Here is a 13,809-nt window from a genome sequence, read left to right on the forward strand (position 1 = left end):
TTACAATAAACTATTATAATTAATATAACTATATAAAAAGAAAATTTCGTAGGGTATATTTTTACGCCCATTGACATATATAATATTTTACAACGTGATAATCAGAAAGCAGTATTTGCGCCAAGTTTCTTAAGGCACTCATACCTACTAAAAATGAAGAAAGCTAAATCTGTAAGTTAAAATATGGACTTAAAATTTAATGTAATGCCATGTTATTTATAATATTAAAGATTCCAATAGAAAATGATTTAAGAAATTCACCTGTTTGTTATTTTTAGTTTTTTAGGTAATTAGTACCAGTGGGAGAAAGTGTATATAAGCAGAAAATATGTCACCAATCATATTTATTGTGGAAACCAATTCTAATGTACATATTATTTATTTCGAACCTTGTGACAACGATGATAACAATGTTAGAGTAGTGCTTTAAGTATTTTTTTACTACATATCTTTTAAAAATAAGTTACTGTTTGCAGTATTAGGAATGTTATTTTTGGAAACTTATCTACCTAGAAACAATCGTTAATTATATATTTTTTAATTTAAAATGATATATTATTATTACATATGTATAATATCATAAGATGAGTAGATCTTAGAAAAAGCGTAGTATGGCTTAAAAATAGTTACATACCTATGTGTTCAAATTCCTTCACCTATAAAGTAAAATGTATAATATAATTTGACATAAACATTTTTTTCATAAATATTCTCCATTATTAGTTCTCTGAGAAAAAAAAATAGCTTAATACCGTCTTCACTATTGAAAAACTATTTTTATCGAGTCGATTTATACCTGTCCCATAAAGAGGTGGCTATAAATAATAGCCAGGAGCCCAGGTGCCCGAGAATCCAGGAGGCTTACCTATGAGACCAATTTTAGCCCCTGATTATACAAAATTAAGTAATTTGCGGTTGGGAGCATTAAGGAAAGAATAATTATTGTACGTGTTTAGAATTCTGTTTGACAATTAAATACATTAAAGCGTAGACAGAGAATTAGTTTCTCTGTCTACGTTAAAAGTCATACTTGTTTGTTGTGTTTGTGTTGTTGCTGTCTGTTTGACATTGACATTACGTACATTGAAATCTAACATTGGTCTTTATTCAGTTACCTACGAGGAATTTTCAGTTTTAATCAATATTTAAACTTTTTTCCAAGGAGAACTTCTGGTTGCATTTTTCAGAATTAGTTACAATGGTTTATCTTCATTTTCCATCAAATTTAACCGAAGAAGAATTAATGCTTCAAGCGAAATATCAGAAATTAAAGAAAAAGAAGAAGGCTCTCCAAGCCTTAAAGGCCCCTAAGCAAGAGCCAGAAAAACCTGTCTTACCCAAACGCCCGACTGAAGCACGAGATGCTCGAGAAATAGCACGAAAACTTATTAAAAGCGGAGCCATTCAAGCTATTAAAAGTCCTCCGACGCAACCACAAAATGCTACATTTAAACGACCAAGAGCTGGTTATTTGTCATTAAATCTATGAATTTTTACTGACTTGTAACTTAATGACTACAATATAACTAATAAAAACATACTTTTCTTTACTTAGGCAGGGAACGCAAACTCAGTGGTTCAACTGGAACAACAGGAGGTATAGCTTCATATCAACCATTTAGTGCATCTCAAGAGCCACCACCGCCTGATGAGAAAGCTGCACCCAGAGTCAAATACTTATATGATTCTTTTGTAACTGCTCGGGAAAAGTAAGTTGTAAAAGTTAAAAGCCTTTATTATTAAAATAAAAATTTAATTAAATTGGATATTATCTTCTTATATTAGTTGCTGTTTAAAATTCATGTACACAATCTTTTATAAAAAAAAATGTTATTGAGTGTGATTTGACAATTTTCGTTTGGGTACATTATTTTAGAGAAGATAAAGGTACCCGTAATCAGCCAGCCGATGCAGCAACACCAGGTGGAAAAAGCGTTTATTTGCAAATCTTAGGCCCTCAAATAACTGAAGAGGTAATTAGGCGTCGTCTAGCATCATTTGAACCATTTACATACACACAGGAACCGGAGGAAGAAAAGTAAGTAATGTATGTCAAGTGCTTGATTTGATAAGTAATTGATTAAGCCAAGATGGCCTAGTGGTAAGAATGCGTGAATCTTAACCGATGATCGCGGTTTCAAACCCGGGCAAGCACCACTGAATTTTCATGTGCTTAATTTGTGCTTATAATCCATCTCGCGCTTAACGGGAAGGAAAACATCGCGAGGAAACCTGCATGTGTCTATTTTCATTGAAATTCTGCCACATGTGTATTCTACCAACCCGCATTGGAGCAGCGTGGTGGAATAAGCTCCAAACCTTCTCCTCAAAAGGGAGAGGAGGCCTTAGCCCAGCAGTGGGACATTAACAGGCTGTTACTGATTACAGGTTTCTTTCATACAATAAAACAAATCTCAACTTTTTTACAGACTAATGAACAAAAAGTATTCCATTTGTTTATGTTAACTTAGTCATAATTATATTTGATAAACAATGACTTCAGACAGCCACATATGTTCAAGTATTTCAAGTATTGCTATTAAGTGAAAATTACAAATCTAACAGCATTGCGGTCCCATGGGTTAAAAAATTTTCTACCCTTACAGAGAATACTTGGATTTTATTTTACCACATTGCTTCAGTGCAGGTTGTAGGTATACATGTGACAGAATTTCATGTGAAAGACATGTTTTTCATATCTTCCATAACTGTGTTAAATGCATGACATCACAATGCTGTTTACCAGGATTTCATCCCAGATCTTCAATCATTATATAAGTTAAATATTTTTACTTCAAAATTGAAATAATATTATCATTTTAAATAAATATTTTCAGAGTATTTCTATCTTTTGAAACTGTGGAAATAGCAACTCATGCACATGCGGCTCTTGATGGATGTGAGGAAGGATGGCGTATTACATTTGTTAGAAGACTACCACAACCTGCTGGATCCTGGACGCCAGCATCAACCCCAAGAAATGCTCCTCCACCGAAAGATTCAAAGCGGTCTCTTGTTACTTATGATGACATTTTTGAATAAAGACTGAACAAAAATTGTTCTTCACTCAAATTATTTTGTTTGTAAAAAGTTTTGTACCCATTAAAATTATCAATAAATACAAACAAATCCTCCATTTTACTTGACTGGTACTCCTACAATAAATAATTACTTAAGTAAAAATCAATAGGATCCAAATCAATGTAATTAATATAGGTAGACACAGCTGGCCCTAGCCAATTAAATAATAATGGTGCCCCTTGCCAAATTCCGAAACAAAAATATCACAGCTAAATAAACTAAATTTTAATTCCTATTAAATTACTCAAGACAAAAAAATATAGTACCTAATTAGTAAATATAGTACAGAATTTGATGTAGTTATTTTGAAGTACCGGAAGCGCCCTGTCTGTGCTCTTGGAAGAAACTCTCATTGGAGAAAAGCAATTGATAAAAGAAACTTATGAGTGATATTACATTGTTTACATCGTCATTATTAGTCTACTATCTACTCTGATAAGCCATTATATATTATAAGTAAATAACAGAACATTTTAAATAAGTACCAGATATACCTATTTACATACCAAAGGAAACCATTTGTATATTAAATATAGAAAACTATCTAAAATTATACCTTGTGGAACATCCTGTTGGCAGTCTTACAATGGTCATATATTTAAAGAATATAAATTGAGGAAAAACATAATATGAAACACTTTTCTGACATATGACTTTGTCGTACATTTTTGTACTATTTATCTAGAATCATTAACAAATTCTGTCTGTATCTAACAAAGTGACTATTAGAAAGATATTTAATTAACTTAGGGTACTAATTGTATTATTAGCGCAAAGGTTAAAAGTTAGCAACAAATCTATTTTTATGTAATCTATTTCGCTTTATATTTGTACAGACAATCCAGTATTATTTCGCATATATTTGCGAAACATAATTATTATAAAGTTCCTAGTAACACATATACATCAACACTTATTGAGTTTTGGATACTTAAAAATTATTGGCAACTCACATTCTAATTAATATTGGCTACCCTTTTTATTGTTATCAATTCAAATAAATGCCTAAGTAAACAAATAATATTATGTATGATATAGTTTTTTTATTTCATTTATTGCCTCATTGTTTTAGTGGCTAGATGGCTACAGAACCCGAGGTCTAGGGTTCAAATCCCAAGTCGGGTCAATCAAAATTTATTAAGTTTTTCTTTATGTCTCAGTAGCAGTCTGGAGTCTGGAAGTGTGTACACTCCCGAGCCTCGGAAAACACGTGAAACCGTTGGTTCTGCGTACTCTTTCTGGTCGTATCGTATTGCCGTCTCATCGGTTTATGAGAGTAAGGAAATAGAGAGTGAACCTGTGTTTGCGCACACACTTGTGCACTATAATATGTCCTGCGCAGTTGGCTAATCTCTCTTGAGACTTGCCGCCGTGGCATCAAAGAAGTTTTTTCCGGTGTACCTCAGGGCTCTTACCTCGGTCCGTTATTATTTAATATTTTTTATAATGATATTCATAAAATTTTTGATCATACATCTATACTGTTGTATTCCGATGATATGAAAATCTTTAAAGTTATTGCTAATCCTTCGGATTGCAGCCTTTTGCAAAATGATCTATATAAGTTGTGTAACTATTGTAACGAAAACTTACTGAACTTAAATGTTAAGAAATGTTGCATTATTTCTTTTACACGTAAGTCAAATCCAATAACTTTTAATTATAAACTGAATAATGACAATATTACCCGAGTAACTGAGGTGAGAGACTTGGGGATATACCTAGACAGTAAATTAACATTTAAATTCCATATAGATTATATAGTTGCCAAGGCATTTCGAATGCTTGGCTTTATACTCAGGGTTAGTAAAGATTTTAAAATTAACGCAACCTTTGTCCTTTTATATAATTGCTTTGTCCGTTCATTGCTGGAATATGGTTCTGTAGTCTGGAATCCACAATATAAAACTTACATTGATACAATAGAAAAAATTTAACATAAATTTGTTAAATATCTTAATTCTAAATGTTTCACTCTGAATCGTAATCCACCTAAAATGATTTCCTTACTGGATCGTCGTATAATGCGAGATCAAAGTTTTTTATTTAAAATAATTCTTAACTTGAATGATAGTCCATATCTTTTAAGCAAAATTCACTTTAGATGTAAAAAAGTGAACACACGCAATAGTGCTTTATTCCATTTACCCTCCACTCGAACCAATTATGCTCAAAATGAATTTATATATCGCTCTTGTAAGAGCTACAATAGGAAGTTTATTGACTTGGACATGTTTTCTTGTACGCTCAATACATTTAAAAAAAGAGTTTGTGTGCATTTGTCAACTTATTGTTATAAGTTTTTATTAAATTTTATTAAGTATATAAATATATATATATATTATTAAATTTTATTACGGTTTACGGTTTAAAATCACTTTATTTCTCAAGATTACAATCACTACGAGGAGAAATAAATAAACTTAACAAATTAGTTACAATTAATATACAGAGTGCGCAAATAAATAGACGGTATTACAAAAAACTTGATTAACAAAAGCATTTGTGAATATGTAGGTACATTTCAATAATTGTCTTGTTATTGAGAATAGCATAAAGGCCGGTTTACATGTTGTTAGAATTTTTTTTTTTTAAAAACATTATTTTTGAAATTTGATTATTTACTAGCATTACCTTTGAAAATGTGATCTTTAAGTAATTTTTTATAAATATATATTGTTTTTGCGTTTAAATTCGTTCTCCTTGGTACAAAATACATTTTTTTCCGTAATTAGTTTTAGGTTTATATACTTGAATGTTATGTGCCCGTCGTGAGCTTCGTGTTTGTATCTGTATGTTTTTTGTTAATTTAATTTGTGTGTGAATGTTATTGTTTAAAATTTTTCTTATCAACATAGCTGTATTGTATTTGTAAATTTGTGTAATATTAAATAATTTAGTGTCATCGTAAATTTTATGGGTTGGTGTTAGATGTTTGTATCTAAAAAGAGCTTTAATTAATTTATTTTGTGTTCTTTGTAAACTATCGAGGTGGGTTTTTGCAGCTGATCCCCATATCTCAATAAAATAGTCAATATGAGGTTTTACCAGAGAGTTGTATATGGTATAGCGTACTTTTAAAGGAAGGCAATTCGATATATTTCGTAAAGCACCAGTGAGACTGTTTATTTTGGATCGTAAGCTTTCTATGTGCGGCTTCCACTGAAGTTTGCTGTGTAGTGTGAGTCCAAGATACTTCTCCTTGCTTATTCCATTTATAGTTAGTGGTGCATGATCGTGAATTTTTTTGTTTTTGTTATATAATAAATTTGTATAATATATATATATATATATATATATAATTATATTTTCCTGTAGTGTCCCAAATATAATAAAAAAAAAATAAAAAATTATAAAATAAGAAGACGGACGGACGAAGGTGTTTATTATCCAACCATTAAATTGTATGACAATAATTTTGTTAGATTATTGGAAATAATTATTAATATAGTATTGTAAAAATAATTTTGTTAGATTATTTTTTACCTATAATAAGAAACGGACATGAAAAAGTTTTATTGAGAAATTAATTTTAAATAGGTTTTAATATCATAGTGAGAAATATATATTTTTTTGTAGTTGTTGTACGACACTGTGATATTGATGAGTGTCAATATTAGAGCTTATACCGATGAAATTCTGATTTCTTAAATTAAAATTTTAGGTACCCTTGAAAAATTATATAATTTTGTTCACTTCACTACTTATCAATAATCAAAGTGACAATTGACAAATGACAATGTCATTCTTATATGTGACTGCCAATGTCGTAGTTACGATAAGTTATTGCAAAATATAAAAAAAAACTGAACAAGAAAAAAGGAATTAAAGATGTTTCGGGTTATAAAAAATATTTCGCCAATTGTTTCTAAAAACTTATTACAAAGATGTCCCCAAAAAGTAAATGCAGTTTTTATGGTTGTACAAGACAAACATTTCTCGTCAGATTCCGGTAAACATAAATTATATATAAAATTTCCATATGTTTTTTATATTATTAATAAAGATTAATGAAATATATACCAAATGTTTGTTTAGCTAATGAGAGATTTGCTCTTAAACACGAGGAGAATGGACGTCCTCTCTATTTCGATGCACAAGCAACAACCCCTGTTGTAAGTACAATTTATAGGATTACTTAGTCGCTATTAGAGCTTATTTATAGTTATTTTATCAATTTAAGGACCCCAGGGTACTCGACGCAATGCTGCCATTCTTGGTAAATTATCATGGTAATCCACATTCTCGTACACACGCTTATGGATGGGAGAGTGAGACAGGAGTAGAAAATGCTAGAGAACAAGTAGCTAATCTCATCGGGGCTGATCCCAAAGAAATAGTTTTCACTTCTGGAGCAACTGAATCTAATAACATATCTGTTAAGGGAGTAGCTCACTTCTATGCATCAAGAAAAAAACATATTGTAACAACACAAATCGTAAGTTTAATCCTAATTAGCTTTTAAAAGACAAAGTGATTATTACTTTTAGTGATATGAAATTATTACAACCATATATATTTATCCTATTAATGAAATATTATACCAATAATATTGTGCAATGTCACTTATGAAAATTAAAAATGTTATATTTACAAACTGTTTTTATTATTTTACATAATAATTTATTTAGGAACATAAATGTGTACTGGATTCTTGTCGAGCATTGGAAGGAGAAGGGTTCAAAATAACTTATTTGCCAGTGGGCCCTAATGGTATAATAAACTTAAGTGACCTTGAAGAAGCACTGACACCTGAAACAAGCTTAGTTTCAATAATGACTGTTAATAATGAAATTGGTAAGCAGTTACAACTTTAATCAAACATTATCTTATTTGAGAAGATTTTTATTTACTAGTATACTTTTTACTTTAGGGGTCATGCAACCTATTGCTGAGATAGGTGCAATATGTAAGAAGAAAAAAGTTTTTTTCCATACTGATGCAGCTCAAGCAATTGGCAAAGTACCTATGGATGTAAATAGTATGAATATTGATCTCATGTCCATATCTGGTCATAAAATCTATGGACCTAAAGGTGTTGGAGCTTTGTATATCCGACGTCGACCAAGAGTTCGTGTGGAACCAATTCAAAGTGGTGGAGGTCAAGAGCGAGGAATGCGAAGTGGAACAGTCCCTACACCTTTGGTTGTAGGATTAGGTACTTTATATCATTAAATCTTAAACTGTTTTCATTATCTTTTTATTAATAATACTTCTGTTTTTATTAAAGGTGCAGCATGTGAACTGGCAAAACATGATATGGCCTATGACCATGCATGGATGCAGAAGTTAGCAGATAGATTTTTAGATAAAATTAATTCTAAATTGACACATGTGATAAGAAACGGAGATCCTAAGTATTCATATCCAGGATGTCTTAATTTATCATTTGCATATGTTGAAGGTATTTAAAATGGATTTATTGCAAATACATATGACTATACTATAGTTTATAATTTCTGTACCATTACCGCCTGTGAATGTTCCACTGCTGGGCTAAAGGCCTCCTCTCCTTTTTTTTTGAGGAGAAAGTTTTTATTTCATGCTTAACGATAAAGAATAACATTGTGAGGTAACCTGCATGTGTCAGATGAAATTCTGCTACATGCGCATCCACTTATAGTGTAGGTAGGCAAACAAGCCTATGGGCCGCCTGATAGTAAGTGGTCACCAACGCCCATAGACATAGGCATTGTAAGAAATTTTAACCATTGCTTACATTGCCAATCGGCACCAACCTTGGGAACTAAGATGTTATGTCCCTTGTGTCTGTAATTACACTGGCTCACTTACCCTTCAAACCGGAACATAATAATACCAAGTACTGCTGTTTTGCGCTAGAATAACTGATAGTGGGTGGTACCAACCCAGACAAGCTTGCACAAAGTCCTACAACTAGTACTTGAGCAGTGTTGGAATAAACCTTAAACATTTTTTTTTGTAAGAATAGAGAATAGACATTTGCCCAGTATTGAAAGGGGATGCATGGCATGTTTTGCAATTCCACTTTATTTATTTTTTTATTGTCTGTTTGCTGTATTTTCAGACTCGAGTCTGAAAATACTCGAGTTAAATTTTATTTAATACAACTTTGGCCTCAATGTTTTTCCATGCTTAAAAGTATACCAATTGTAATGGCGATTGGTTGAATGGGATAGAAGTTACAAGCAACAGGGCCATCTAGAGGCACTTTACCAAAGTGGAGGCCATTAGAACAAAGTGGATACTATAAAATGCATAATATATGTGCCAAATTACATGTTGATTGGTCAAATTATGTCTAAGTCTGTCAATCTCAAATAGATATACCAATAATAATTTTATAAAAGTTTGACGTGGTATTGAAATTTTACTTCAGGTGAATCATTATTAATGGCATTAAAAGATGTGGCTTTATCAAGTGGGTCAGCATGCACTTCAGCATCTCTTGAACCCTCATATGTATTAAGAGCTATTGGAACAGATGAAGATTTGGCTCACAGTTCTATAAGGTATTTATTTTGACATAGTAACAAGTTTATTGTTGTTTCATCTCAGTATAATCTTCATTCTGAGGCAATGTACTGTGTAACATGATTCAAATGGGTTAAGAGCATACTTGAATAGAGAATAATTCACTTGATATTATTTTTATAGTATGTGGTGTAACAACTTAAAAAAGAGGGCAAAAAATATATGTTGAACAAATCTTAGGTCTTATCTTGTACTAGAAATATTTAGATGGAAGAAATTGTAGTTGGCAAGTAGTCAGCAATGTGGTTCAACTATTTATAGTTTATACCAATAACCAGCTACTAATATATAAATACGTAACAAATTAGCCTACAAACATATGTAATTATATTTTGTAATTTATTAATATGCAAATTTACAGGTTTGGACTGGGAAGATTTACAACAATGGATGAAGTAGATTATACAGCTGAAAAGACAATTAGACATGTAGAACGACTCAGAGAAATGAGCCCTCTTTGGGAGATGGTACAAGAAGGCGTTGACATAAAATCAATTCAATGGTCTCAGCACTAGCTTCATTATATCACACCAGGCACTCCATTATCTAAAAAGTACGCATAAAATTCAAAATTTTTAGGTGAAATATAAAGATCTGGCTAAAATATTTAGGTATATTATATAACACTAAATAATTGTGTTAATTATAATAATGACTTGAATAATGGTAGTTTATAAATTGACATATAAATGTTATAATAATGCACTAAGTATTATACAAACTATATTTTTTGTATTTTGTTTTGTTATTTTTCAATTGTTTAATATTTTATTTCAAGACAGCTTATTCATAAATATTTTTGGTTCCAATTTGAAAAAAAATGCAATAAGCTGTAGTGTTTTAACCTGTATTCTCTGTTTGTAAGGTTATGTATTCTATTCAGTTCATAAGAAAAAAAGGATTATTTGATCATAAATATGAGGAGTATATTTTGCTATATATATTGTTTTTTTTGTTAATATATATATATATATATATATTTATTATATTATATATATATATATATATTTTATATATATATATATATATATATATATATATATATAATAAAAATGTATATTTCTGCTTAATAGTTGGATAAAAGCTTCACAATTATTCAAATTATATGATTAATAATAGAAAGTTATATTTTTTCGCATTACTAGTAAATTTGTATACTTCTTGCCATTGTATTGTACTGTATTGATTATATCAGTATACTATCAAAATTGTTAACAACTATACTGTAACAGCTGTTATTCATTAAATTATGGCACGATTTTTATTCAATGTGCTTGAAGGCCAGATATAAATGTAACATATATAAACTAGAAATATTTATGTATAAACAGAGAAATCTCTGAGGTTATATTGTTAAAAAGGCTTAGGTATTTTAAAACGAAAATACAAAACATAACATAAGCAATATCTTATTTTTTTATTTAAAAATTTATTTATGAAATATTTATTCGAAGAGACAAGTACATTACAAAAACATGTCTAATAGTTATGATATTACATTTGAAAAACATTAAAGCTATCATTCAACTCATACAATGACTTATTAAATAAAAAGTATAATTTCATATTTTGATATCAACATTTGTTATTTTATGAAAAAAAAAAACATTATAATGATTGAAAATCCATCATGATAAATCTAAAAAGTAATTGATAATATATCATGGTCATGGTTAGATTTTCAATAGGTTTCGATTAGATTTATCCATTATGCATAATGAATAACACAAGTAAAAATAATTTTCTTTATTAGAAGAAATTATTAAAATAATAACATATAGTTATTTGATTCAGGTACATAAATAAATAAGAAATAAATAGCTTACAGAATATAAAGAAGAATGTAAAAAACAATTTTATAGTTTATTTAATGTTTCAACAATTATCTTTTATTACAGAATTATGAATAAGGGTAAGCATGTTTGTGCTTTTGCTTTTTTTCTTCATAATTGGGGCCAGTATGTGTACAATGAAAACACCACATAATATGATGATTAAATACTCAATATTTAAATGTCTTAATAATACTTGTTTAAATCTGGACTTTTGATGTCCATTGATGGCAAAATTGTATGCGAATACTGATTTAAATGTATATATGTAAATATAACTTAAAAATGCAGCTGATGATGAGTAAACTGAACAAAGAGAGAGTGAGGGAGGAGCACTCCTGGCAGGCCTGAAAAAGGACCAATGGGGCACCCATATGATGGAATTCAAGTTCCACACTCATGGTGTCAAAAATGTTAATGCAATGAAACATTGGTTTCAGGAATCATTAGACAGTTTATCACAATTGCTCAGGCCCAAGTAGAAATATATATATCAAGACTAAGTGTCAATATACAATAAATATAGTGACATTTAAAATTAACTGGCAATAATGAAAAATACTATACATTATAGTGAAATTATAGTAGCTATAATTTCCATCACCAGTTCAGACTGTGACAATGGCACAATGACCTTAGTTGACAACTATATTAAACTAAATAAGTAGTTAGTACATGTTAGTATGCATCTTTAATGTCAGTTTAAGCATGTTACAGGTATGTAACTTGTAATTGATAATCTTATTTATATAATTGTTATTACTACTTGTGTTCAATAATAATAAAATACTACACATAAATACTGCATAATAAGTTAAATATGAACTACTATATACTTTACAGTATGTAAAAGTTGCTGATCATAAAAAATATTAAGCATACACCTACTTGATCAAAATGACAAATACATACAAACTAATCACATTATCTTAAATAGAGTATATTAGAATGACTAATATAGCCAAGCTTCATTTTAAATCAGTGAATTATACAAATAAGTTGCTCATTAACAACTACAGGACGGTTCATCTGGCGGTTCTGGACGTGTTATCTTGAAGCTATTATGATCTAACCTTTGAAGTTCAATTTTAGATCTATTACATTCAACTAATTGTTGAGCTATATCTAAAAACATGTCTTCTAAACCTTGTCCAGTTTTGCATGATGTTTTGTATGTGCTGCTTATTAAATTGTGGCACTGCTCACTAAAATATAAAATGTATTTAAATTATATTTATCTAAAAATTGCAAACTATAATAATTATGCAATTACTTATTATTTTAATATAGTTTGTATAGTGCATTTACTACTAATTCAAAAAGGGAATGAATTGTGCAATAATATTTTACTCAGAAAAATTGCAATATTATTATTTCTATAGTGAAATTTTATTCTTCTATATTAATATATTAAATTATTGGGCAATATTCAAGAAGATATAATAACAATTATACAAAATTATCTGTACTTATTATAGAAGGGATTTCTTACCAGAAATTTTCTATATCAGCATCAGTTACTTGTGGACATGATCCTTCTAAATCAGATTTATTGCCACATAGAAATATCTTAGCATTTTCAGCATATGTTACAATATCCAAGAGATGCTGACTTAAGATATGGAATGATGAGGCATTATCTAATGAAAACACTAGAACTGCTGCCTCAGCATATTTATAGTAACTTGATGTGACTGAAGCTATTCTTTCCATTCCACCAGTGTCCCAAAGTTGTAACTGAAATGTTTAATGTTGTTTAGAAATCAATATAATAAAATAAATTAGCGGTATTTAATTAAATTAACAAATAACCTTGACATCTTTGTCTCCCACTCGGTACATCTTCTCAAAGTGGTCTAGGCCTAATGTAGATTTTTTATCAGCATGAGGTAAAAATGTATTATTTATGAACCTCCGAAATATCGAACTTTTTCCGACTCCATATTCACCACATAATATAACTTTCAGCACAGGAGTTTTAACAACAGCCATTGTCAATTAAAATTCGTTGTAATGAGGTTTTCAGAAATGATAGTTTGTTACAACAAATAACAAACACCCATCTACTTAATACAAAATCCTAAAAAATAATTCAACTCATAGTAAACGATAATTTATATTGGCTATTGGAATGTTTAGTTGAAACTTTAAAGGATAGTCAAAATTCATACGACTTGAAAATTTTGGAAATGGTAATGTCAAACGATTTCAACAGGATGGGAATATTAAGATTTATAGATTAGACAAACTGTCAATTTAGCTACTGTGTAGCCAGCACTAAAAGTAGTCTTCTTTATGGCTCCAATACACAGGGCCACACAAACACAACAAGAATTTTAGAAAATTTGACCTCAATGAGAGTTATTGTCTTCACCAAGCGAAA

The 13,809-nt window shown here is 29.8% G+C and overlaps 3 protein-coding genes across 3 annotated transcripts; 2 read left to right on the top strand and 1 right to left on the bottom strand.

Moving 5' to 3' along the window:
- Positions 1 to 1,067: 1,067 nt before the first annotated feature.
- LOC126781448 (negative elongation factor E) lies at positions 1,068 to 3,072 on the top strand. Its single transcript, XM_050506438.1, has 4 exons — positions 1,068 to 1,466; positions 1,556 to 1,709; positions 1,877 to 2,038; positions 2,838 to 3,072. Exons 1-4 carry the CDS (start codon positions 1,199 to 1,201, stop codon positions 3,040 to 3,042), a joined length of 789 nt encoding a protein of 262 aa, XP_050362395.1. The 5' UTR covers positions 1,068 to 1,198; the 3' UTR covers positions 3,043 to 3,072.
- Positions 3,073 to 6,824: 3,752 nt separating this feature from the next.
- LOC126781440 (cysteine desulfurase, mitochondrial) lies at positions 6,825 to 10,521 on the top strand. Its single transcript, XM_050506427.1, has 8 exons — positions 6,825 to 7,033; positions 7,120 to 7,196; positions 7,265 to 7,519; positions 7,713 to 7,878; positions 7,955 to 8,239; positions 8,312 to 8,485; positions 9,440 to 9,572; positions 9,956 to 10,521. Exons 1-8 carry the CDS (start codon positions 6,913 to 6,915, stop codon positions 10,107 to 10,109), a joined length of 1,365 nt encoding a protein of 454 aa, XP_050362384.1. The 5' UTR covers positions 6,825 to 6,912; the 3' UTR covers positions 10,110 to 10,521.
- Positions 10,522 to 11,266: 745 nt separating this feature from the next.
- Positions 11,267 to 13,624, bottom strand: LOC126781455 (ras-related protein Rab-14). The gene is made up of 3 exons (XM_050506446.1): positions 13,239 to 13,624; positions 12,919 to 13,163; positions 11,267 to 12,631 (listed from the first exon to the last, which is right to left on the bottom strand). The coding sequence occupies exons 1-3, from the start codon at positions 13,416 to 13,418 to the stop codon at positions 12,433 to 12,435; spliced, it is 624 nt and encodes a 207-aa protein (XP_050362403.1). The 5' UTR covers positions 13,419 to 13,624; the 3' UTR covers positions 11,267 to 12,432.
- Between the last annotated feature and the right edge of the window lie 185 nt (positions 13,625 to 13,809).

This window comes from Nymphalis io, chromosome 3, assembly GCF_905147045.1.
Source record: "Nymphalis io chromosome 3, ilAglIoxx1.1, whole genome shotgun sequence".
Lineage (NCBI taxonomy): Eukaryota > Metazoa > Arthropoda > Insecta > Lepidoptera > Nymphalidae > Nymphalis > Nymphalis io.

What these genes read in the sequence shown, in the direction of transcription:
- LOC126781440 (XM_050506427.1), top strand. Translation starts at nt 6,913, where the DNA reads ATGTTTCGGGTTATAAAAAATATTTCGCCAATTGTTTCTAAAAACTTA. An exon ending in CACAAGCAACAACCCCTGTT is followed by an intron (nt 7,197 to 7,264) that starts GTAAGTACAATT and finishes TATCAATTTAAG; the next exon opens with GACCCCAGGGTACTCGACGC. An exon ending in ATATTGTAACAACACAAATC is followed by an intron (nt 7,520 to 7,712) that starts GTAAGTTTAATC and finishes TAATTTATTTAG; the next exon opens with GAACATAAATGTGTACTGGA.
- LOC126781455 (XM_050506446.1), bottom strand. Translation starts at nt 13,418, where the DNA reads ATGGCTGTTGTTAAAACTCCTGTGCTGAAAGTTATATTATGTGGTGAA. An exon ending in TGGGAGACAAAGATGTCAAG is followed by an intron (nt 13,164 to 13,238) that starts GTTATTTGTTAA and finishes TAAACATTTCAG; the next exon opens with TTACAACTTTGGGACACTGG. An exon ending in GCTGATATAGAAAATTTCTG is followed by an intron (nt 12,632 to 12,918) that starts GTAAGAAATCCC and finishes TTTATATTTTAG; the next exon opens with TGAGCAGTGCCACAATTTAA.
- LOC126781448 (XM_050506438.1), top strand. Translation starts at nt 1,199, where the DNA reads ATGGTTTATCTTCATTTTCCATCAAATTTAACCGAAGAAGAATTAATG. An exon ending in ATTTAAACGACCAAGAGCTG is followed by an intron (nt 1,467 to 1,555) that starts GTTATTTGTCAT and finishes TTCTTTACTTAG; the next exon opens with GCAGGGAACGCAAACTCAGT. An exon ending in CAGGAACCGGAGGAAGAAAA is followed by an intron (nt 2,039 to 2,837) that starts GTAAGTAATGTA and finishes AAATATTTTCAG; the next exon opens with AGTATTTCTATCTTTTGAAA.